We start from the raw sequence: 24,640 nt of genomic DNA, 5'->3' as shown, positions 1-24,640 counted from the left end.
AAATGGATTCAACGAATTTAGGTCCTCGTCATATTGTGATAAAGAGAAAAGTTGTTATTGTTTGAAATAAAGTTCTATTTTGATGTTGACCCAATTCATTCCATCTTTTATTCAAATAAAAATTAATCAGAGGAACAAAATCTGGTCCAACTCGAATGAAAATATATTTTTTAGCACATCACATGTTCATTTTGAACCTAAAACCTCAAAAAATAAACGAACAAGATAATCCAAATCATCCAATATTTCCCAGTCCATGAGTCCAAATCAGATTTTTCTATAAATAAAATAGATTTCAATGTGTAATGGAATCCGATGAATAACATTTTCTAGGCATAGGATAGATTTCAATACTTATCCTATCTATGTTAAACAAGCACGCCTCTCATATTATCAACAACAAACTACACGAGTGGGATGAGTCATTTTCATCTGACATTGTTTATGGTTAGGTGAAACTCTAATTGAATAACAATATCAGGATGGAACACAAAGGATGAGTGCGGTATTTGAACAGTGGTATATGCAAAAATAAATTGCATGTTTTGCTTCTGAATAAGAAGTTGAATATTGTCTGGAATTTCCGATGTGCTATGAGAGTTGGTACTTGAGAATTTGAAAATTATAATAATTTATGTAAATTATAGTGATGCTACATTTCCACACTTCTAATAAATACGAACAGAATCATCCTTGTTGGTTAATTTGTATTTTTCAAGTATAAATCAATTAAGAATCAAGCTCTTTATGAAGAATATCTAATATAAATATCCAAATAAACCAAAACCTATACTTCATATTCTAGACAAAAAGTATTTATATCAAAAAGATATGTCAGATAGTGAAGGTTTTGGCACAATGTTGTCTTTTCTTCAAAAATGTCAGTGTTGTTATGTTTCTGGTATGAATTCACCTTAGAGCTAGTGAAATATTCAAAAACATTAATCTTATTTGCATTTTTTGAAAGTATTTTTTTACCTCTGAGTTTTGAAACCTAGTTCACATAATGTAGAGGAAGCTTTTAAATCACTTTTGTTCTTTTATTTCAAAATATCCCTTGCGTATAACATTCTGAATAACTTTGATTTGGTTTGTCAGTCTGTGTGTCCGCAAATCTTTGTATCAACCGTAACTTCGATAATACTTTAACGAATTTGGTGAAATTTGGTATGGGTATTTTGTTTAGTCTATAGATAGTTCCATAAAAAATTAAGCTTTCCCAATTACCTTAGTATGATCCCTATACCTAACGTCCTTCTGGTCTGCTTTGGATGAAATTTGTTGGGTATTAAAGTTGAGACATAAATTGTACCATAGAAAATTTAATAATCTCGAAATCACAGTCCATTTTCCTGATGCGTACATAAGAACTGCCCCTTGAGATGATAGTATATACACCCAAAAATAACGAGCTGAGTTTTTCGAAATGAGGGATTACGAAGCATTGACAACATTTTTTTCCACTGTAGTGGATTGATACAGAGTGCTGAGGGTCTCAATGAAAACTGAAAAAAAGGTTTCACCAAATTGTAACACATTGAATCTATAAAGGCCATATCCAACAATAAATTTTATCTATTGATTTTCGGAGGTAAACATTCCTGAAGCCTTGTGCATAAACGCTGTCATCGTCCTTCGCTATTCTGCTGCGTAAACCGACAGAATGAGTCAGAGAGAACAGCCGTCAGATTCCGATAGGCATTTATTGAGTTTTCCACAATTCTCGTAGAGAAACCAGAGTTAGTTCAGTTGAGAACCAAGTGCATTTGTAGCGTGTGATCATAATGGCAGAACAAAGTAAGCTTTTCATGGAAATTAATAGATAAATTAAGTCAAATTTATTCGGCCTTGTTTATGCTTAACATAACCTCTGTTGTTTTTTACTTCGTCTCACAACGACGGAGTTCCGCGTGGAAGACAGTGGCGGGGATAGCATGCGGTCGTTACCCTAGGAGTTTGTTCGTGTTTTTGATGCGTTGACAATGTTTATAGACGCTGTGAGTTTTCGAAAGACGTAGAAATGGTGTGGAATTCTCCTTGAATTTCTCTCAGTATTCACAAATGACTACTGATTTTAATGGACAAATTTAGCAATTCCTAAACGTTATTGAAGCGTAAATCTTTTCATTATTAAACGGCACAATTTACAATTACATAAAAAATATCACAAAATTATGCAGTCTTGCTATTATAATATAATTTCTTATGCAGGTTTATTTTACATCTGTATGAAAAAAATGTGTGAGTCTGGTGAATATTTGAATTAATATTATCTGTCAGAAAAGATCCTAAATATATAGGAATTTCTACGCCTATGCTTTAAGACACATTACACAATTGTAGCAAACCATTGACCCTTTTTATGAACGTGTGTCATTTTAATGGGCAATTAAGTTTGATATCACTTTGAAGAGCCACCTTTCCTACTTATTTCAGAAAATTGTAATCTATACTTTCATTTCACAATACTTATTATGACATCCAAGAAATGTGAGGATATATACAATGCTTTTCAACAAAAAACATTATTGTTTTGAAGCCCACCTAACCTCATTTGTTTTTCTCCTTTCTCTCATTTTTTCCCATAGAATATTCAAGAAAAAAAATTGTGCTGTCAGTGTAATTCATCTTTTGAAGAGTGTGTGTTCACTGATTAGATTTTGTCATTTTGTTTAGGAATATTCTAGCGACTCGGCTCGGCATGAGTCCTTTGTCCTATTTATTCCTTAAGGTGGCGCTATACAAAGAATTAACCAATCAACGGCATCATTTCAAAATTTTTATTTGTTCTGTCGAAAGTAAAGGGTGTTTTTTTTAGAGCTAAACGATGGATTATTCGATTGACATGAATTTTATTTATCCGCAAGATAATCTTGTGGCATTACATTTTGAATATGATTTCTGGCATATGACCGCCACAGCTGGCTCGGATGTAGTCCAATCTGGACGTCCAATTTTCGATGACTTTTTCCAACATTTGTGGCCGTATATCGGTAATAACATGGCGAATTTTGTCTTCCAAATGGTCAAGGGTTTGTGGCTTATCCGCATAGACCAATGATTTTACATAGCCCCACAGAAAGTAGTCTAGCGGTGTTAAATCACAAGATCTTGGAGTCCAATTCACAGGTCCAAAACGTGAAATTAGGCGGTCACCAAACGTGTCTTTCAATAAAGCGATTGTGGCACTAGCTGTGTGACATGTTGCGCCGTCTTGTTGGAACCACAGCTCCTGGCCATCATGGTTGTTCAATTCAGGAATGAAAAAGTTAGTAATCATTGCTCTATACCGATCACTATTGACTGTAACGTTCTGGCCATCATCGTTTTTGAAGAAGTACGGACCAATGATTCCACCAGCCCATGAAGCGCACCAAACAGTCAGTTTTTCTGGATGTAACGGTGTTTCGACATACACTTGAGGATTAGCTTCACTCCAAATGCGGCAGTTTTGTTTGTTGACGTAGCCATTCAACCAGAAGTGCGCTTCATCGCTAAACAAAATAAAATGGACGTAGTGCGCGATACGTATTCCGCACAGAACCATTATTTTCGAAATGAAATTGCACTGTTTGCAAGCGTTGTTCAGGCGTGGGGCTATTCATAATGAATTGCCAAACCAAACTGAGAATAAATCACTTGACAGCTGTTAAATGGGTCGCCATCTTAAACAGTAATGCCAACATAAAGTTATATACCTTGAAAAAAAACACCCTTTAGTTTATTGTTGATTTAACCTCAAATCGTCATTGCCATAAGAAACGATGCGGAAATTAAGTAAACAGGGATCAATATCATTTAAATCCAAGAAGGCTGGTCTCTTCGAATGTCGTCACTTTTATCTTAAGGTCTTTCAAGAGTAAGTGAACATACCAGTGTTTCAGAAATCTCAATGACGGCACTGTGGTCCACCAAAAACAAAATTCTCATATAAACTTATAGTCTCTAAATTGAATATAATAAAAACCATTGAAAATTAGAGCACATTTAATCCCAAGTAATAAATACTAATTGTCCATTGTCCGGTTTGAAATCGTAATGCTTTCAATATATGCGAATTTTTCAAATATTTGCATAGCATAATTAGTATGTAGGTAAGACTCGAAGTCAGCGATTAAGATTAGATCAACAAATATATGCGCATATAAAAAAACCTCATGGAAGGAACAGAACCATTTTAGAGTTGACGCTCCTCTTCATCAAACTTCATCTCGAGTTCCACCTGTACATCGTCACCTTTGTTCAGTTCTGTTCCTATTCTGTGAAGTAGAGGACGTAAAAATGAAAGTTATCATATTGTGCTTCGTTCTAATCGCTGTTTTCTATTCAGCCTCAGCTAAACCAGTCGATGATTTGGATGGCAAATGGGAGAAATTCAAGGTGAGTAAAGAATTGAATTATAGTCCAATTCATAACTTAAAAAACATGTTGATTCTTGATGCTGCTCGTAGTTCGATGAATTCGGAATGAAATATGATAAAAAAATTCATTAGCGCATTAAAAGCAGTGAAGTGAAGTAAGGGGTTTTTGAACGATTGTTTAAATTCCATATCAAGTAATTTTTTCAGGATATTTCCTACTAAACGTTTTTTTCCAATTTCTGAACGATTGTATCTACAATTTTCTGAGTGGAATGCTATGAAAACGTAGAATTAAGTGATACTTCCAACAATATGTAATTTATCACTATTTGAGACAATTTTCTTGAAGAAGTAGAAAAGCCAACCTATACAGGTGTTCCTAAATTCGAGGAACAAACGAAAATGGGATCATAAAAAAAATCTTATAAACAGGGGCCCGCAAATGCTTTGTTTTTGTGTTGAAGTCTTATTTCTTTTGGAGTTTTTTCCTCACAAAATATTCAACCTTAATTTGGCATAGTTATTTTAATTCGAAGTTCTCATCATTTAATATGGTGATTGTGAATGCAAATCTACGATTTTTTTTTCAGAATTTTTTTTGTGGTAGCACTGTTGTTCAAAAAATGTGAAAGAAAATTTCGTCCAGTACTACACTTTTTTTATAGTTTTGTCCGATACAAAATAATTTACGCGTACAGAAATAAAAACTAAATATTTTCATCTAAAATACACTGCGCAAAAAATTAACATTCTGAGAATCTCAATTTTAATGAAAGTTAACTCTACATTGACTTTATAACTTATTTTTTATGTTCTCCCGGGAAGGTTTTGAACGAAACAAGACACATTAAATGGAAGAAAAATTCAGGATTTCTCCGAATCTTATGTGAAAGAAGAGAAATAAACAATCTTCAAAATACTGGAATGCTGATAAGTGATTTAATATTTGGTATTTCCACCCCTTCCGTTAATAACAGCTCGGCAACGACGGTTCATACTCAAAATGAGTGATCTTAAAATGTTCTGATCTAATCCTTCCCAGATTTCTCTGAGTTGGATTCTTAAGTGATTAAGAGTAGCTGGATGATTTTCTGAACTTCTCAGCCTTCTATTGAGGTTGTCCAAAACCTGCTCAATCGGATTGAGATCTGGACTTCTTGCTGGCCATTCCATTCGAGAGACTTTAACCTCTTCAAGGTACTCCTGAACTATGCGCGGACGATGGGGTTTGGCATTTTCGTCCATAAAAATGAAATTTTCACCAATGTATGGGGCAAATGGCACTACATGCTCTTCAAGAATGTTCCTCATATACCTATCAGCATTCATAGCTCCATTATCAACGACCACTAGGTCTGTGCTAGCAGTCAAAGATATTCCACCCCATACCATAATCGATCCTCCCCCGAAACCTACTTAGTATTCACGAAATTGCACTGAGCATATCTTTCATGTGGACGTCTGTATGAATGTATGTACCCGTGGTCTACCCTCTCCTGGTCTTCGGACATTCATACCTGTCTCCCTGAATAGCTGCAACATTCTGGACACACTTGTATGGGAAACTTCAAACCTTTCTGCAATTCTTGTGTATGTCCACCCTTCTTCTCGCAAAACTACCGCTTGGGCACATTCCTCTTGGGTCAAATTGCGTGTTTCGCATTGCATAGCGATCGAGTGTTGAAAATCAAACGAAAGAAAACTATTGATCACTAGAATTGATCGAGAACAACTGATTTCAGAATGGAGCCAATACATTCAAAATCTGATAATCTCATCTTTTTTATTCCTGCTGGGAAAAAACATCTGTATTGAAGAAAAACGTTGAAAGTGGATAACATATGCATGCATAATTCTGATAAAAATAATTATCATTGAGAACACCTTCAGTTGTAGAATAAATTTGAGATTTCCATAATGTGCGTTAATTTTTTGCTCAGTGTATTTTCATCTAAAATATTTTCGACAAGTTTTTAATTTAAAATAACTGAACCAAAATCTGAATATGGCCGTTCAATTCTACCAACCAATAAATCACAAAACGCGATGAAGAGGATACAATTTGGATCAGGTACCATAAAGATTTGATCGATAGGATATTCGAATTCATTCATCATTTTGGACAATCTATCTTATCCATGGTGCCATTATTAGAAATCCAATAATGACCTCTATCTGTGCAAATAATAATTTATATGGATATATAACGTTTTGCGGCAAATTCCGAATTTATTGCATCGGAACTAATATTTTCGTATAAATTCAACATGCGCGCTCCAACAAATATGTTCCATTTATATTTATTAATATAGGAGGCTTGTGGGTTTAGATTCGATATCATCGCTTTTCATATGGTTTATAGGAACTCATGTGGAATTTCGAGAGAAGTTTTGGATGGGCTATGATTTCATATTGGTTTATTCCTAAATAAAGCCAGCTGTATCTAATTATCTTCGATTTAGGTTTATTAATTGTGGTTATGAAGTTATTACGTGTGGAAATATGAATATTGAACGGCTTATGAATTCCCTAACTGTAGATACAGGGTGCGCTTTCATATTTTCAAAAGGTTCTTAAAAATATTTGAAAAATGAAGCTTCAATTGGCTCATAACTGAAAAAGTCAGTTCACTTCAAAGGCGAGAGCATCGGACTAGTAATTCGGAGGTAGCGGGTTCGAGTCCCGCTCGGGAAGGTACTTTTTCCAGAGTTGAAAAATTGTCAGAATGCCGTGAAATTAATTTGATATGTTAATATACAAACGTTAAACTTATTTCTTCACCACTTTTCGAATTTCTGCTCGAATATTCTATAGTTCTGGCACGGCTATCAACATGAAATTTTTCAGGAAACTTTAAATTGTTCTTTTAAATCCACAACTGAAATCTTGAATTCCTCGGTTTTATGGTCCAGGATTTTTTTTTCAATTTTCTCTTGTTTTGATTTCAAAATTTCAAGTTTCTAGGTTTCTCCATTCGGGACTTGAGCAGAGATTCATCTTCATTGTTTGAGACCATTCCTGACTCAAAGTTTAAAAATTACTGACATTCTAATGAAATGATAGGAAGAGCAAGCTTTCAAAAGCAAAATATTTTTCGGAGAGTTTATAATATGTTAATCTTGTAGTGGGTAATAAGCACACTGAGAATTTTATTTTAGTTTTGCATTTTTTTTTCTTACAATTCCTTATTTTTTTCAGGTTGATTTTAAGAAGAACTATGGAGATTCCGAGGAAGAGTCAACACGTAAGGAATTGTTCAGGAAAACAGTTGAGCAGGTTGAGGCTCACAACGCAAGGTACGAGAAAGGCTTAGAAACTTATACCCAAGGAATAAACCATTTTGCTGATCTTACACCTGAAGAAAAGAAGCAATATTTGGGTTTTAGACCAAGCAATTGAAGCAAAAAATACAGCTCTCTGTATTACTTTATGAATTGATATACATTTAATATTTTTTGATAATTATAAGAAATAAATGTTTTTGAATATAATTTTCTCTTTGTTCAAACCAATCCTCTCAATTATTTTTTCATATATTTTTCAATAGAGGAGCCTGGAAACGTTTTGAATCTAAAAATTGAAATAAATTTCTGTAATATAAGTGCAGAAGACATTGAAGAGTTCGAAATTAAACAAAAAAACACGAAGTTGCGAATTTTTGAATGAATGAGTGTTAGAATGAGCCTTCCTGTTCGAGTATTATACTATATTTTTTCTGAATTACTGAATCTTAATTGATATTAATGGAATATTTCCGTGAATATCGTACAGTAATTTTTAAATTGAATAATGTTGTTTGTCAGAACTTTCTCATGTATCACAAATTTGACAATTTGATAATAGACGAATCCACGACAGAAGAGTTCTGAGAACCAACATTTAATAATGACATATATAACTATGAAATATGTGTGAAGCTGAGATATTCCCGCATAATTCTGTTCTACGCAAAAAAAAAAAACATAAAAAATAGAATTTATAACAGAAACAATACCTACCAAAATCGACACAATGTTTTTAAAAATATACCAGATGCTTTCGATGGTAACAACAGGTAAAACGTAAAATTTCCAAGACAACTAGATTAGTTTGAATTGAATTTTAATCAATTAAAAGTTACAACTAGTTAAATTTTTGTGCAAATTTTGGTCAAAAAATTCTGATGTGTTCTTGGAGTTTAATTTGACGCCACAGAGTATATTATAACTATTTCTTCAATGTTGTTTCTTGAATAGGGTAAACAATGATATTTTTTTCATTCAACATTAGTATTCATTGATATTTAAGCATTCACCATACACGTGCTGCAATTTGCAAATTACACTCTCCACTTAAGATAAATACCGACTGATTATGCTAATGTTATCCTCAATTTTCAACATCTTTCTTCGCTGTTTCATGTGGCTTTTCCAATTGTTCTTAAAACAATCAATTCCCAGAAACCAGACGTTCGTCTGCATAAATATTTATACAATAATTCCAGTAAAGAAATTATTGTTGATGTTGACAATTTAATTATCAATAAGTGAATGACATATAAGCAGAGGTTTTTGAATATTCAGTCATTAGTATTATAACTTTCAAAGCAGACAATTATAGTTTATCTCTAAATTAACATATATTGATTATTTTTGGACATCAAAATGAAAGTAGTTGTATTGTGTTTTGTTCTCATTGCTGTTTTTTATTTAGCAGCGGCAGCACCTGTTCAAGATGTGGATTCACAATGGGTGAAATATAAGGTGAGTGGAATTAGTTTTATCTTCATCTGGGCAATTTTCTTCATAGATTCAACTGGGTATATTATTGTTGATGACAATACTGAAAATTATAAAGACGCTCATATCATAGGTAACACAAAAGTTTCCTTAATTTTTCACACAAATCAAAGCAAATTTTAGATTTAGTACAGTTAATAGATATATTAGCAAAAAACATAGTTAATATATTTTAAATACCAATTTTTTGGAAACCAAATTTTTAAACAGATTATTTAAGGACAATCCTAATAATGAGTGTATTAATGACCTGGAGTGATCAAAGCGTAGGTAATTATCGTTTTGATTTGTGAATTTGAATTCTATCATATATCTTATATGTGTGTTTTTTGTTTTCTCAACTTTTGATACTTACACTTCTAAGATACAATAACAATCCTTTTTTTTTACATTGGATATCTGTTTTCAGGCAGACTTCAATAAGAAATATGACAGTCCAGAAGAGGAAGCACAGAGGAAACAACTTTTCGTGAAGACTCTTCAAGAAGTTGAATCTCACAACGCCAAATACCAACAAGGTTTAGTTACCTGGACTAAAGGAATCAATCAATTTGCAGATTGGACGCCAGAAGAATTCAAAAGGATACAAGGAACCAGGCGAGAATAATTCCCACAACGTTGAAACATCCACTTAATTCACTAAATCAAATGTATTCATAAAATAAGTAAAATTAGAAAATTGACCATTTTTTTTCGTTTGGTTCCTGTACAATGAAGCTTTATTCTAATATTCTTACATCAAGTTAGTCAAAATGACCTAAGTTGATGACAATATTTTCAGATTCTTTAGAAAACTATCCTCATTCTGATGATCTCACTGATTCAAATCAAAACATACTATCATTATTGATAAAATTAGAGGTTATCATAAAAAAAAATTTGGAGACTTAGTGCAGATAAAACAATAATAATAACAAAGATAAGTACAATTGAATATATATGTTAGGTACTCTTACATCGCTAGTTGATCATTCGAGATATTTATCATATTAGATTTATTATGAACACTATTGAAATTCTCTTTCGTTTAGACATAATTCAATTTTCTTCCTTTATGAATAGTGTAGTTTGAAATTCTCACATTGTTCCTATGTTAGAGGAAGAATGAGTATTGTCTAATCTAACATCTGCAAATATCTATCTCCTGAATAAGAAGAAAGGCTTGGTTTGTTGGTACAAGAAATAATAAATTGACTTTGGCTCGCAGATTGTTCAACCAAAGTATACGCAAAATTTCAAGGTCAACGAAAATATCGAACACCAACAAATATTGATTTATGTGCCCGAGTTCAAAACAACAAAAATTCCGAATATTGTCTCCGAAAGTAAATAAACTTTTATATACCTATATATTATTTTCATTCCATCGAGCATTCCAATTAATGAATTATCGCTTAAGGTCATGATTAAATATAGCAGTGATATAAAGACTGTCATCCTGTATGATTCTACATCACATTGACTGTTGTCAAGCTGTCGATTGTTAGTGAAATTAAAAAAACTGCACACCATGAATATAGCCTGTTTATGTTTGGTACTTTTAGCTGTTTTGCATCTAGGTTCAAGCAATCCAGTGGATGATTTAGACGCAAAGTGGGCTAAATACAAGGTGAGTTAATGAAATTTTTATTTAATTGTGGCCATACTTGATTTTACATTTATATACATTTTCAATGTAATTTCATTAAATGTAAGACTAATGATATTTTGAAATCTGCACAACTCAAAATTCAATTGTATCGTTAAATGGAACTAAAGGGTATTTTTTTAGAGCTATAGAACTTTAAATTGCAATAAAACAACGATGGATTATTCGATATTCATGAATTTTATTTATCCGCAAGATAATCTTGTGGCATTATATTTTAAATATGATTTCTGGCATATGACAGCCACGGCTGGCTCGGATGTAATCCAATCTGGACGTCCTATTTTCGTTGACTTTATCCAACATCTGTGGCCGTATATCGGCAATAACACGGCGAATGTTGTCTTCCAAATGGTCAAGGGTTTGTGGCTTATCCGCATAGACCAATGACTTTACATAGCCCCACAGAAAGTAATCTAGCGGTGTCAAATCACAAGATCTTGGAGGCCAATTCACAGGTCCAAAACTTGAAATTAGGCGGTCACCAAACGTGTCTTTCAATAAATCGATTGTGGCAGGAGCTGTGTGACATTTTGCGCCATCTTGTTGGAACCAAAGCTCCTGGACATCATGGTTGTTCAATTCAATAATGAAAAAGATATTAATCATGGCTCTTTACCGATCACCATTGACTGTACTGATCAATGATCCCACCAGCCCATAAAGCGCACCAAACAGTAAGTTTTTCTGGATGTAATGGTTTTTAGACATACACTTGAGGATCAGCTTCACTCCAAATGCGGCAGTTTTGTTTGTTGACGTAGCCATTCAACCAGAAGTGCTCTTCATCGCTAAACAAAATAAAATGGACGTATTGCGCGATACGTATTCCGCACAGAACCATTATTTTCCAAATGAAATTGCGCTATTTGCAAGCGTTGTTCGGGTCATTCATGATAAATTGCCAAACCAAACTGAGAATAAATCACTTGACAGCTGTTGAATCGATCGCCATCTTGAACAGTACTGCCAACTTAAAGTTATATACCTCGAAAAAAAACACCCGTTACATACATACAAGTTGAGTCAGATTTCGAAACTCACCTGTTCGTGGCTCGTTTTTTAATTTTGAACCCATGGAAGAATATCAATTCATTTCAGAAACTATTCATCAAATATTTAAAAAAAGCAGCTACTCTAGCAAAAATAATTTTTAAATTGAGAACACAATCAAATACTCGCCAACTTTCATCGAATTGTTTGAAAATTGTAAAATATGTATTTTATTACAAATATTTGAAATGGTGCGATCGAATTTCATCCATAACTCCTTTTTTCAATAGGTTGACTTCAACAAGAAATACGTCGACCCAACTGAAGATGCTCGTCGCAAAGAGATCTTCAAGCAGAGCCTCATCGATATAGAAGAGCACAATGCGAAATATAAACAAGGGCTCGTAAGTTGGTACAAGGGTATCAATCAGTTCACCGATATAACAAAAGAAGAATTCGCAGCTATGCAAGGACATAGGGAAGTCTCAGGATAGGAATATTAGGATGTTTTAAATTTTGCCTCTACTGTTTTATATTGTTATGAACCTACTGTTATTATTTTTTACTTTATAGTAAAGTATTTGTGGAACATAATCTCGATTCATGAAAATTGCAATACATGTTCATTCGAAAAAGAAATGAAAATGTTTTCATTTGATGAGACTGTGACTAAAATTTCAGAAGGTATAACGGTTATTGTGTAAAGTTTCAATTTTTACGGTTTTTTTTTCAAAATTTCAAGTTTGAAATTTTCATGATCTGAGAGGTCTACGCAAAATCGGTGAGCGGTGCCAGAATTGACGATCCCTGATAAGCCGAAATTCAATCTCACCTGAAAAATTTTTTGTCGAAAAATTTTCGTAAAATTTTCCATACCTAACCCTTAGAAAATTGAAAAAAATTAAAAGTTCCCTCATGGGACTATTGTACCATTATATTGATTGATTCGACTATGTAGATCACGAAAATGCTTGCAGTTCAGCGATTAGAACATTATTTCATACATCATAGGAAAAAATATGAAATTTTCAAAAAAAAATGGATGAAATTCCCGAGGCTGCAACTTCTCCTGGACGTGAGCTACGCCCTTGAAACCTCAATATGTTTCAGATCAGAACCCGAATTTCAAAAAACGTTTTTATTTGAGGTGTCTGTGACGAATAATTCAGGTGATATAACGATTTTTGAATGGAAATTCAATTTTTTCCTAAATTTCGAGTTCGAATTTCCTCAAAACTGAAAGGTCTACGTAAAATCGGGGAGCGGTGCCAGAATTGACGTTCCCAGATTAGCCAAATTTCGATCTCATCTGAAAATTTCATTCTCTTTATTAGTTTTTCAATTGAACATCATCCATTTAGGTGGAATGATCAAAAGGAGTTCAATTGAAAAAAAGTGATTTACAGTGATACAGTAATCTACATCTAAGACATAATTGTCTTCACAGTTCATGAGGATCCCAATATTGCTTCCATAGCGTATGTCATTAGAATGTCATGCACACAATATCCGAAGTATTCGATGTGGACGTCTGAAAGTTAACATATTCAAGTGTTTTTTCAATTGATTACAAGATACCTAAACTCACTCTGCTCTGGAGGTAGACAACGGTTCAAACATTCGACAATACTCCTAGTGGCATATGTTCTTCCATCAGAAAGACACACTGGCATCATTTCTCTAGAGGTTAGGCAGAAAATTTTTTTTAAGCATGCTGACATTTGTGGCTCTTGTAACCTCTCCATTCCACTCATCATTCCTTTCAACAATGCAGTTTGCAACAATATTACTGAAAACATTTGGTCAGAGTACAAATCTCAAATGAAAATATTTACCATGCATAACATTAGGTATACATAAAACTTCAATTCAGGGAATAAAAAGACTTTTGAAAAAAATTTAATAATTTCATCTCATGGCTTGTCAGTTATCAAATATAAAATGGGTACCAGTCTAATATTTAAACTGTAATTTTCAAAATTTTTGAGTTGATTTCCATGATAGTGCCAAATATTCCGAAATAGTAGATTTTCCTGAAGAAGCAGAATATTGGGGAATAAAGAAAGTGTGTTCACCATCCCAGAAATTGAGGACAAAATTATTGTAAAAATCGAGAAAAACTTACCATAAAAGAACAAAATGATACGTTTAAGCATTATGCTATAATTTAAGGTGCGTGAATTCAGTGAACTGAGCCACACTTTTCGGGAAATAAGGAAATATAAATTTTAATTGGAAAATGGAAAATTATGATTTGCCAGTAAATTAAAAATCGATTCCATTGTTTTCATCGAATGCGTTTCATGATAAATGAACCTTCAAGTTTTTATTATTTTTAGTGCTGATTCAAGACTAACTATTAATGAATAATAAGGATGAACAATTGAAAAAAAACTGCAGTGGTGACTTCTGCTTAAAAGCTGCTAGGAAAAAGCTTTACCTATATTGTCCAACATTTTTTAGCGGCATCATTATATGTATAGGGTGTTTTTTTTCGAGGTATATAACTTTAAGTTGGCATTACTGTTCAAGATGGCGACCGATTTAACAGCTGTCGAGTGATTTATTCTCAGTTTGGTTTGGCAATTCAGTATGAATAGACTCGAGCCTGAACAACGCTTGCAAATAGTGCAATTTTATTTCGAAAATATTGGTTCTGTGTGGAATACGTATCGTGCACTACGTCCATTTTATTTTGTTCAGCGATGAAGCGCACTTCTGGTTGAATGGCTACGTCAACAAACAAAACTGCCACATTTGGAGTGAAGCTAATCCTCAAGTGTATGTCGAAACACCGTTACACCCAGAAAAACTGATTGTTTGGTGCGCTTTATGGGCTGGTGGGATCATTGATCAGTACAGTCAATGGTGATCGGTAAAGAGTCATGATTAATATCTTTTTCATTATTGAATTGAACAACCATGATGTTCCGTACTTCTTCAAAAAGGATGATGGCCAGAACGTTACAGACAATGGTGATCGGTATAGAGCCATGATTACTAACTTTTTCATTTCTGAATTGAACAACCATGATGTCCAGGAGCTGTTGTTCCAACAAGACGGCGCAACATGTCACACAGCTCGTGCCACAATCGATTTATTGAAAGACACGTTTGGTGTCTAATTTCACGTTTTGGACCTGTGAATTGGCCTCCAAGATCTTATGATTTAACACCGCTAGACTACTTTCTGTGGGGCTATGCAAATTCATTGGTCTATGCGGATAAGCCACAAACCCTTGACCATTTGTAAGACAACATTCGCCGTGTTATTGCCGATATACGGCCACAAATGTTGGAAAAAGTCATCGAAAATTGGACGTCCAGATTGGACTACATCCGAGCCAGCCGTGGCGGCCATATATGTTTAATTTCATCATTTAATCAATCGTGTTTATCGTCCTTCTAAAATACGCTTCTGTATGAGTCTTTTGTGGGAATTCAAGGCTTGACTTGATTTCAAGTCAAGCTCAGGTCGAGTAGTAGTTTCAATCTCAAGTCAAGTATTTATTTATTATCAAGTACCTGAATCACATCAAGTTTCTTGATTTTTAGCAGTTTTATTGTGTAGTGTCACATCAATAAATAAATAATGAAATAAGAAGGAACCTTGAAAAAACACTTTCATTTTTTGAACTCATAGTATGAAATAACAACTTTCTTGAATTAGAAACATATATTAAATCACTATTGATCTTATCAAAATTAAAAATAATGAAAAAAATTAAGTTTCTTGATATTGAGAAACCTCCAGGCTTTGTTTGATCTCATTATTTTCCATCCAGGATCTGAAACACATGGGGCATCTTATAGATTTGTCGCCTAACCTATTGCGGGTTTTTGTAACTGTAAGAGCAGCTCCGGAAAATTGTCTATAAACAGGGGCTGAAGATGCTGGCCTTGATAAAAAATTCTTGGACATTTTGACCAATTTTGGAAAGATATTTCTTAAACTACCAAAATCTACCAATATATATATCATAGAAATGTGAGGAAATTACTAATAAAGTCACACTGGTGAATGCTTCAGTCTCTTAGCGCTCGAGGAATCCCCTTATTTCGTCTAAGCGTGCACGAGATTGCAGGAATATATGCCATGCGACGCGTGCATATCAGGCTCAAGTATTATCAAGTAGCTTGATATCAAGTCAAGCAAGAAATATCAAGTCAAGTCAAGGCTCAAGTATGTAATTTTTCACGAGCTTGATTTTCAAGTCAAGTAGTTGGTTAAAATGTCAAGTACCTACTTGGCTAGGGGTGAATCCGTAATGGCAAGTGAAAATTGTCTTGAGATTTAGATTATTTCGACGTAATTCTGATGTAAGCTGGTAGTGCTGCATCCGAATTTGCCTATTGTCTTACCTGAGCGAGATTAAGAATCATCCATGTAACAAAAACTTGCGTATGCAACTCAGTAGAGTGAGCCAGCAGGAAAACAGTGGTGCAGTTAAAAACTAGGAAAAGGCACTTTGTACAGTATGAAATAAAAAAACTTCCTCATGAATATCATCCATTCGCCAAACTCCCCAAAGAAAATTTTCGCGGAAAAATGAAAAGAAATATTCAGCGTTATCTCTAACGCTATTATATTTCACAGCATGAAATCCTTTTATTCTGCACGACAGCCTTCAAGGACATAATTGTTTCCTATCAGGGTAAGGCTCAAGTTTCAATTTATCGACAAGTCAACCGGAAGTCTTCCGATATCACTTAGGATCCCTGTTAGGACCTAGTTGATGGCAACAGTGTCAACACAGCACGCATCCAGGCGGAAAAGAAGTGGAGCGCGGAAAGACAGTACCCTTCGAGACCTTAAGCAGTACACCTCGCTGTATATTAATTTATGTATGCATCAAGTTACGTGCAATTAAACCACAAATTTAAAATCCAGTGCATATGTTTTTTCTACAGTCCACAACCAAACATATTTGGTCCAATCGAGCCACATATAAAAGTGAAATTCAAGAAAATACTTCTCCAAATTGGTCAGTTTCCGCCAATTGCATAGTTCGAGAGAAGCAGGTGCAGTCGATCAACGCCGCCAGCCAGACACGCAATACATTCCAGTCCAGCAGTCCTCAACAAGGGGGAACAACAGCGAGCTTCAGAGAGCGGAAGCAAGAGGCAACAGCGATCCTCAACAAGCGGGTACCGCAGGTTCACAAACAACAAAATTGTAAGTCCGTTCCATCTTTCCATTTCCTTTCATTGCCACGGATTTGCGTGAGTAAATACAGTGCTGTTCATTTCATATTCAGTTGTTCAAGTCAATAAAAATGGATATCACTAAGCTTAAACAAAGACGTGGACAAATCGAGGAAAAATTGTCACGATTTGAAACCTATATCAACTCTATTGAAACCTCTGAGTTAGATGAATTAACAATCACACAATTAGAAATTCGTTTATCAAAAATTGAGCCAATATACGATAAGTTTAATGAACTTCAGAGTGAAATAGAGGAAAATACGGTTGAAGACAGAGACGATGTTTCAAATATAAGTGAACAATTCGAGGATTTATATTTTAATGTCGTATCCTACTGCAAAAAAATGATTACACAATTCAACAAGCGGGATATGAGAAGTTTTGGCATTTCACAACCTAATTCTCATTTCCAAGGTTCGCAACAAGTTAAACTTCCCACTATTAAGTTACCGACCTTCAATGGTTCAATCGAAAACTGGTTAGAGTTCAAAGATGCATTTATCGCTTTAGTTCAAGATAATGACAACTTAGCAGACATTCAAAAATTCTACTATCTCAAATCGTCATTAGAGCACGAGCCAGCTCAACTTATAAGCTCGGTACAAGTTTGTGCTTCTAACTATCCAGTTGCATGGTCGTTGTTGACAGACAGATATGAGAACAAAAAGCTCATTATAAACAACTATATTAAGGCATTGTTCGATGTCAAACCGGTAATAAAGGAAAACAGTGCTGGTTTACGCAATGTATATGACGAAATTAATAAAAATCTCAAGGCGTTAGAAACTTTAGGTCAACCTGTCAATCATTGGGACTCATTGATAATATACATACTGTCGAGTAAATTTGATTCAGTAACAAAACGAGAGTGGGAATCATTCAAACACAATGGTGATCTACCTACAATGGTAGATATGCAAACATTTCTCAAAACAAAATGTGAATTGTTAGAAAGGCTCAACAATTCTTCTGATAATTCATCACCGTTTAATAAATATGATTCAAAAACTGGATTCAATAATGCTAACAAGTCTAAGCCTTTTCTGATCAAACAGAAGGGAAGCACCCTTACATCATCAGTTAGATTTTCATGTTACTATTGCAACCAAGGTCATGCTATTTACAATTGTGATTCCTTTAAGAGTCTCAGTCTAGAAGATAGAATTTCGGCAGTAACAAAAGCGAAACTGTGTCATAATTGTTTGAGTTCTAAGCACATTACAAATGAATGTCAAAAATCTAACTGCCGGAAGTGTAAAGGGAAGCATAATACATTGCTTCACAAGGAGTCCTTGAAATCGCAAGTCTCCACTAGCACTGTATCACAAGATAGCACCAGTGAAACAGCTATTGCTCCGAGCGTACTCGCAGCGGCATCAAATAATCCATCCTTTTCTGAAACAAAAGAAAATCGAACGGTATTAGTCGGACAAACTAATGAAGGTGAGGAAAGGGCACAATGCTTATTATCTACAGCCGTGATATTGGTCGCAGACGCAAACGGTTGCAAACATTCTGTTAGAGCGCTACTAGACGCAGGAAGTCAAACCAACTTCATTACAAGTGACTTATGTAAGAGGCTGAATTTAAACACTCAACCTATTAAATTCGCAATTTCAGGGGTAGGAGAGGCAATGTCGGAAATACATTCAAAAGTGCAAGTATCTATATTTTCAAGACTCAACAATTACAATGAATCAATTTCGTGTCTGATAATTCCAAAAATAACTCAGAATTTGCCAATTGTTTCATTTGATATAGATACTTTACAGGTACCAACTGATATAAATTTAGCGGATCCAAATTTGAACAGGCGCGGCAAAATAGAAATGTTGATAGGATGTGAGTTATTCTATAATCTGTTATTAATGCAGCAATTGAAACGGAAAGGGCTCCCAACGTTACAAAATACAAGATTCGGATGGATCGTTGGTGGTCAGGTCGGTGTTAGGAATCAACACAAGGCAGTCGTTTGTCACATTTCAGTAGAGGAGCAAATGTGTAACGCGGTTAAAAGGTTTTGGCAAATAGATGAATTAGAAATAGCAAAAAATGACTTACTCAATGATTCCGAATTTTGCAATAAACATTTTATAGAAAATTACAAGCGTGATCCAGAAGGGCGATTTATTGTGAAAATACCTTTTAAACCGAACCATAGTGAATTATCAAATACGCGTCAGTTGGCAATTAACAGATTCCATTCGTTGGAAAGAAAACTGATCAAATATCCAAATTTAAAGGAAGAATATACGAAGTTTATAAGAGAATACATACAGTTAGGGCACATGAAACTCATACAAGATACCAAGGATGAAAAATATGGTTTTTACTTACCTCACCACGCTGTAGTGAAAGAGGACAGTTTAACCACAAAGGTTAGAGTCGTTTTTGACGGATCAGCCAAGTCAGATCAAGGATTATCATTGAATGAGGCACAGTATTCAGGACCTGTAATACAGAGTGACCTGTTTTCAGTACTGATGCGTTTTAGGCGTCATACATTCGTTTTGAGCGGAGACGTATCAAAAATGTTCAGACAAGTTCTTATTGCGCCGGAACATAGGAGGTTCCAAAAAATATTTTGGCGTTTTGACTCTACAGAGGAACTGCGCTGTTACGAATTACAAACCGTGACGTACGGAATGACCTCGGCGGGCTTTCTAGCTGTGCGTTCAATGTTGCAATTAGCTTTAGATTTCAAGGAAAAATATCCGGTGGCTTGTGAAGCCATTTTGAGCGATTTTTACATGGATGATTTTCTGTCAGGAGCAGACGATGTTGAACAACTTTTACAACTTCAACGAGAAGTGTCTATAATTTTGGCAAGCGGGGGTTTCCAGTTGCGAAAATGGATGTCTAACAGACAGCACATATTAAATGAGTTTCATGTGAATGCAGATATTGATGTAGGTGTATTGCATCTTGGTGAAAATGAACAATCCAAAATGCTGGGGTTATGCTGGAATTCCATTCAGGATTCTATTCAATTCTCAAGTAAACATTTTCGCGAATTCAAAAGGAATAATGTAACGAAGAGATCAATTCTCGCAAATGTTTCTCAAATATTTGACCCATTGGGACTATTGGGTCCACTCACGATTAATGCGAAAATTATAATTCAAAGGCTATGGGTAGATAAGGTAGAATGGGATCAAACGGTATCGAAGTCCATTTATGAAAAATGGATAAGATTTTGCGAAGATCTTCAACATTTGAACAAAATCAGCATACCGCGGTACGTACTATCACCAGAGGCAGAAATTATCGAATTACACGGGTTTTCAGATGCTTCCGAAGCAGCTTATGGTGCATGTGTTTATGTCAGGTATAAAAACAAGAATGTAAAAGGCTATCATCTGAGATTATTATGTGCTAAGTCTAGGGTGGCACCAATAAAACAAGTCACTTTACCACGGTTAGAGTTAATGGCAGCGGTCCTATTAGTAGAATTACAAGAAAAGGTTCGCCAGGCTCTAAAGATAAAGTTCGATCGGTTTCATTTTTGGACAGATTCAATGATTACGTTATGCTGGATACAGAGTACGCCTAAAAGATGGAATACATTTGTAGCAAACCGTGTGAGCAAAATTCAGTCAAGCACTGAAATTCAAGATTGGCATTACATTAAATCCAAAGACAATCCCGCGGATCTTATATCCAGGGGGGTTAATATCAACCAATTGATTGATTCAAGATTTTGGTGGAACGGTCCTCCTTATCTTTCGGAAGATTCAGATCTACCGACTACAGGTATTTCCATGCGCAACGAAATGATCCCGGAGCAAAGAATTTTAGTCAATATGGCTACAACAAGTCGGCAACCTACATTTGAAATATTCGATAGGTTTTCTACGTTTTCCAAATTGAAGAGGGTTGTAGCTTACTGCTTACGTTTCTTTCACAATTCGAAATTGACAGCTGAAAAACGGGTAGTCGGAGTACTTACCATTGAGGAACTTGAAACAGCATCAAAGGTTTTGATCAAACTTGCACAGCAACAATCATTTGAAAGGGAGATAGTCGATCTCAAGGCAGCTCGTACAATTTCCTCATCTAGTCCGTTGCTCAGATTGAATCCCTTTTTAGATGAAAAGGGAATTATGCGTGTAGGTGGAAGACTGCAAAATGCTGAAAATTTAAGTTTTAATAAAAAACATCCAATTTTATTGCACAATAAACACAAGTTAACGGAAATTATATTGATTGAGGAGCATAAACGCTTACTACATTGTGGTCCCCAACAATTACTGTATTCAATACGTGAAGAATTTTGGCCTCTATCAGGCAGAAATCTGGTGAGAGCTATAGTGTACAAATGTGTCACATGCTTCAAGGCAAAACCGAGAGCATTTCAGTATGTAATGGGTAACTTACCTGTTTCTCGAGTAAACGAGTACTTACCATTTTTTAATACTGGCCTTGATTTTTGTGGCCATTTTATGATTAAAGATAGGAAAACAAGAAACTATAAAACCTTGAAAGCATATGTTTGCGTTTTCGTCTGCATGACCACAAAGGCGTTGCATCTTGAACTAGTGACCAGTTTGACGAGTGAGGCATTTTTGGCCGTGTTCAAGAGATTTGTTGCGAGGCGTGGGAGACCATTACACTTGTTTTCAGATAATGGCACCACCTTCATAGGTGCAAATTCAGAAATTCAAAGCTTCTTGAAGAAAAATAATGCCAAAATTTCTGATTCCTTAGCAAAGGACAATATAACGTGGCATTTTATGCCTCCAAGAGCCCCAAATTTCGGCGGATTGTGGGAATCTGGGGTACGATCTTTCAAATTTCACCTCAAAAGAGTAATAAATAACACCATTTTAGATTATGAAGAGTTCAGCACTGTATTGGCGCAAATTGAGTCCGTATTGAATTCCCGTCCAATCAGTCCTCTCTCATCTAGTCCCAATGATTTTAACCCTCTAACACCCGGACATTTTTTGATCGGACGAGCCATAACAGCTATACCTGAGCAAGACTTCTTGCAAATACCGGAAAATCGACTAAAAAGGTTCCAACACCTACAAAGAATCATACAACATTACTGGAAACGTTGGAACAACGAGTACATCACTCACCTGCAAGACAGGGTAAAATGGCATAAACGTTCCAAGGAACTTCTGCAAATTGGCAGTCTTGTGGTCATCAAGGAAGAGAACAACCCTGTCAACAGCTGGAAAATTGGCAGAATTACCGCACTACATCCCGGCAATGATGGAGTTGTCCGAGTGGTCAGTTTGAAGTGTTCGGGCAATGGAGCAGAATTTAAGCGACCAGTGTCCAAGATTTGTGTGTTGCCGGTTGAGTGATACGATCACGTGCCATAGACATTTTCATTCATTTTTTTCTTTTTTTATATTATTGAAATAACGTTGTCATTTCAAGGCGGGCGCCATGTTAGGACCTAGTTGATGGCAACAGTGTCAACACAGCACGCATCCAGGCGGAAAAGAAGTGGAGCGCGGAAAGACAGTACCCTTCGAGACCTTAAGCAGTACACCTCGCTGTATATTAATTTATGTATGCATCAAGTTACGTGCAATTAAACCACAAATTTAAAATCCAGTGCATATGTTTTTTCTACAGTCCACAACCAAACAATCCCCATCTGCTTCCGAGTCAAAGTTGTTGCCCCTTCTTTCATCAATTGATTTAATGTGATTGAAAGCTATGAAATTTGATTTTCGGTGAGATATTCGTCTTATTGGATTGTTTACTACCCCGTTTCGTTCTTTCGAATTTATGGTAGCTACGGAAGATAAGAACTCGTTTTTTAGAATTGATACTGAATTGAGATGGATCTTATGTAGTTTGTGTACTGCTTTGGATGTAGACAATAAATACGTAAGAGCCAGATATTGGGTTTGAATCGATATTGCTTCGAATATAAATTATATAGTGTATTAGTACTAACCTTATCTAAGTATTAAACATAGATTGAGGGAGCATATGTCATTTTCACTAAGCAAATTTCGTCCCAAACATGAACTATAAAATTTGACATGAAGTGCGCGGAAATGAAAACATATCAGTGATACGATATTTCACTCAATTCGCGAGTTTTCCACAAAAAAAACTTCTTATGTCTCAAAGTGAATCCACGTTCCATATCAACTCAAAATATATTGAAATAAATACCTAAATATATCAGAAATTCAGAAAACAAACTTCAAGCTCGCCAAACAATGTGAAAAAACCGATGAGACTAGGAGAGCAAAAGTTGCCAAACCTTGGATTTTAGCAGGTAGATACAGAAAAAAATATAGGATTCCAAATATTCAAATTTGCATATTTAATCGGGAATCACTGAAATAAATATATGTCATTCGATATAATAAACATTCATTACGATATAGTCAAGTTGTGGATTTGAAAATATATCACAATTTGACAACGTAATCTAACCATGTTGGGGACGTGGAAAAATTGCGAACACTTCTATTTCTATTTATTTTTTTCATTTCTATTTATCACTCTATGAAACAGTGGTTCCTACCCAAGAAACGAAATGTTCAAGGAAAATTTACTTTGCGTTCTTCGTAAAAGTCCAGGATAGGTACCATCGAACGTGGCCCACCCTGTTTTTTAATACTTTTTTTTTTAATACTTGAATCCAAATTTCTCAAATGATATTCAAGTATTAAACCTTTTATCTATACAGGGTGTCCCGGGAAGAATGCGACAAACGAATACCATGAATTAAGGTCATCATGGAGGACCCGTATCAAGAGGTTTCAATTGCCTGAGTGCCTTCGTTTGGGATATACAGGGTGATGTTCATCTTATGAGTGAAATTTCACTGTTGAATAACTCTTTAACTAATCAACCGAATAATTTCAAATTTTGAAGTTTTGTCACCCTTTACTTAAATCATTAGGTGGATTTCTCAAAGAGTTATTGAACTTAAAAAATTTCACTCATAAGGGAATGTTTATTGATCACCCTATATGACCGCGCCAAGCAGAGATTTAGAATTTTTATAATGAATTGATTCTTTGTGGTTCCGAAAACGGAAAAAAATCATAATGTTCACGTACAGGGTGATCCAATATTCACGAAAATAGGAAAAGTCTGAAATTTTCCTAATCCGGATCTGATTTACTCGAATTCAAAAATATTGAAGGAAGGAGATAGGAAAGGGTCACAAAACTTCAAAATTTGAAATTATTCGGTCGATTAGTTAATGAGTTATCGAACGGTAAAATTTCACTCATAAGATGAACATCACCCTGTATATCCCAAACGAAGGCACTTAGGCGATTGAAACCTCTTGATACGGGTCCTCCATGATTACTTCAATTCATGGTATTCGTATGTCGCATTCTTCCCGGGACAGCCTGTATAAACACAATTTTTGAAATAAAGTTACTGATAGCCGACTATTCGAAAACCGGCAGGTTGCCGTGCATCACCCTGTTGTAAAAATCTCTTCCCCAAAGTCCCCTTCGAGCCCCGAACCAATATCGGTCTTCCCAATTTTCCCCATTTAACGCGGTACTCAGAACCGATCAACACTTAGCGAAGCCCTACAAAATTCTCATTAAAATCGGAAATTTCCCTGACACAGACTCCTAGCTAGTAACGGAGTAATTCGCGTAGAAAATTGGTAGTGTTTCAAATTGATGGCGAAACTCGGAACAAAGCCC

The 24,640-nt window shown here is 35.1% G+C and overlaps 3 protein-coding genes and 1 long non-coding RNA gene across 4 annotated transcripts; 2 read left to right on the top strand and 2 right to left on the bottom strand.

Moving 5' to 3' along the window:
- The first annotated feature begins 4,162 nt into the window (after positions 1-4,162).
- Positions 4,163-12,374, top strand: LOC123672095. The gene is made up of 6 exons (XM_045606080.1): positions 4,163-4,380; positions 7,560-7,758; positions 9,054-9,103; positions 9,549-9,736; positions 10,604-10,748; positions 12,071-12,374. The coding sequence occupies exons 1-6, from the start codon at positions 4,282-4,284 to the stop codon at positions 12,272-12,274; spliced, it is 885 nt and encodes a 294-aa protein (XP_045462036.1). The 5' UTR covers positions 4,163-4,281; the 3' UTR covers positions 12,275-12,374.
- Positions 8,930-9,548, bottom strand: LOC123672778. The gene is made up of 2 exons (XR_006746363.1): positions 9,495-9,548; positions 8,930-9,182 (listed from the first exon to the last, which is right to left on the bottom strand). It is a non-coding gene; the product is annotated as an uncharacterized LOC123672778 (long non-coding RNA).
- Positions 12,375-13,083: 709 nt separating the features above from the next.
- LOC123672777 lies at positions 13,084-14,103 on the bottom strand. Its single transcript, XM_045607056.1, has 3 exons — positions 13,906-14,103; positions 13,369-13,569; positions 13,084-13,311 (listed from the first exon to the last, which is right to left on the bottom strand). Exons 1-3 carry the CDS (start codon positions 13,934-13,936, stop codon positions 13,229-13,231), a joined length of 315 nt encoding a protein of 104 aa, XP_045463012.1. The 5' UTR covers positions 13,937-14,103; the 3' UTR covers positions 13,084-13,228.
- Positions 14,104-17,056: 2,953 nt separating this feature from the next.
- LOC123672092 lies at positions 17,057-22,303 on the top strand. Its single transcript, XM_045606077.1, has one exon. It carries the CDS (start codon positions 17,057-17,059, stop codon positions 22,301-22,303), a length of 5,247 nt encoding a protein of 1,748 aa, XP_045462033.1.
- The last annotated feature ends 2,337 nt before the right edge of the window (positions 22,304-24,640 follow it).

The sequence above is a fragment of the Harmonia axyridis genome, chromosome 2 (assembly GCF_914767665.1).
Source record: "Harmonia axyridis chromosome 2, icHarAxyr1.1, whole genome shotgun sequence".
Lineage (NCBI taxonomy): Eukaryota > Metazoa > Arthropoda > Insecta > Coleoptera > Coccinellidae > Harmonia > Harmonia axyridis.
Note: the sequence above shows the minus strand (reverse complement) of the source record. Positions and strands in the feature narration are given on the sequence as shown.

Bases quoted from the DNA above. Each gene is read 5' to 3' on its own strand.
- LOC123672095 (XM_045606080.1), top strand. From the start codon at position 4,282: ATGAAAGTTATCATATTGTGCTTCGTTCTAATCGCTGTTTTCTATTCA. The intron at 9,104-9,548 runs GTGAGTGGAATT...ATCTGTTTTCAG, and splicing joins CACAATGGGTGAAATATAAG to GCAGACTTCAATAAGAAATA. The intron at 9,737-10,603 runs GCGAGAATAATT...ATCACATTGACT, and splicing joins AAAAGGATACAAGGAACCAG to GTTGTCAAGCTGTCGATTGT.
- LOC123672777 (XM_045607056.1), bottom strand. From the start codon at position 13,936: ATGCTTAAACGTATCATTTTGTTCTTTTATG. The intron at 13,570-13,905 runs GTAAGTTTTTCT...AAATGTTTTCAG, and splicing joins TATCATTTTGTTCTTTTATG to TAATATTGTTGCAAACTGCA. The intron at 13,312-13,368 runs GTGAGTTTAGGT...GTTAACTTTCAG, and splicing joins TTGTCTACCTCCAGAGCAGA to ACGTCCACATCGAATACTTC.
- LOC123672092 (XM_045606077.1), top strand. From the start codon at position 17,057: ATGGATATCACTAAGCTTAAACAAAGACGTGGACAAATCGAGGAAAAA.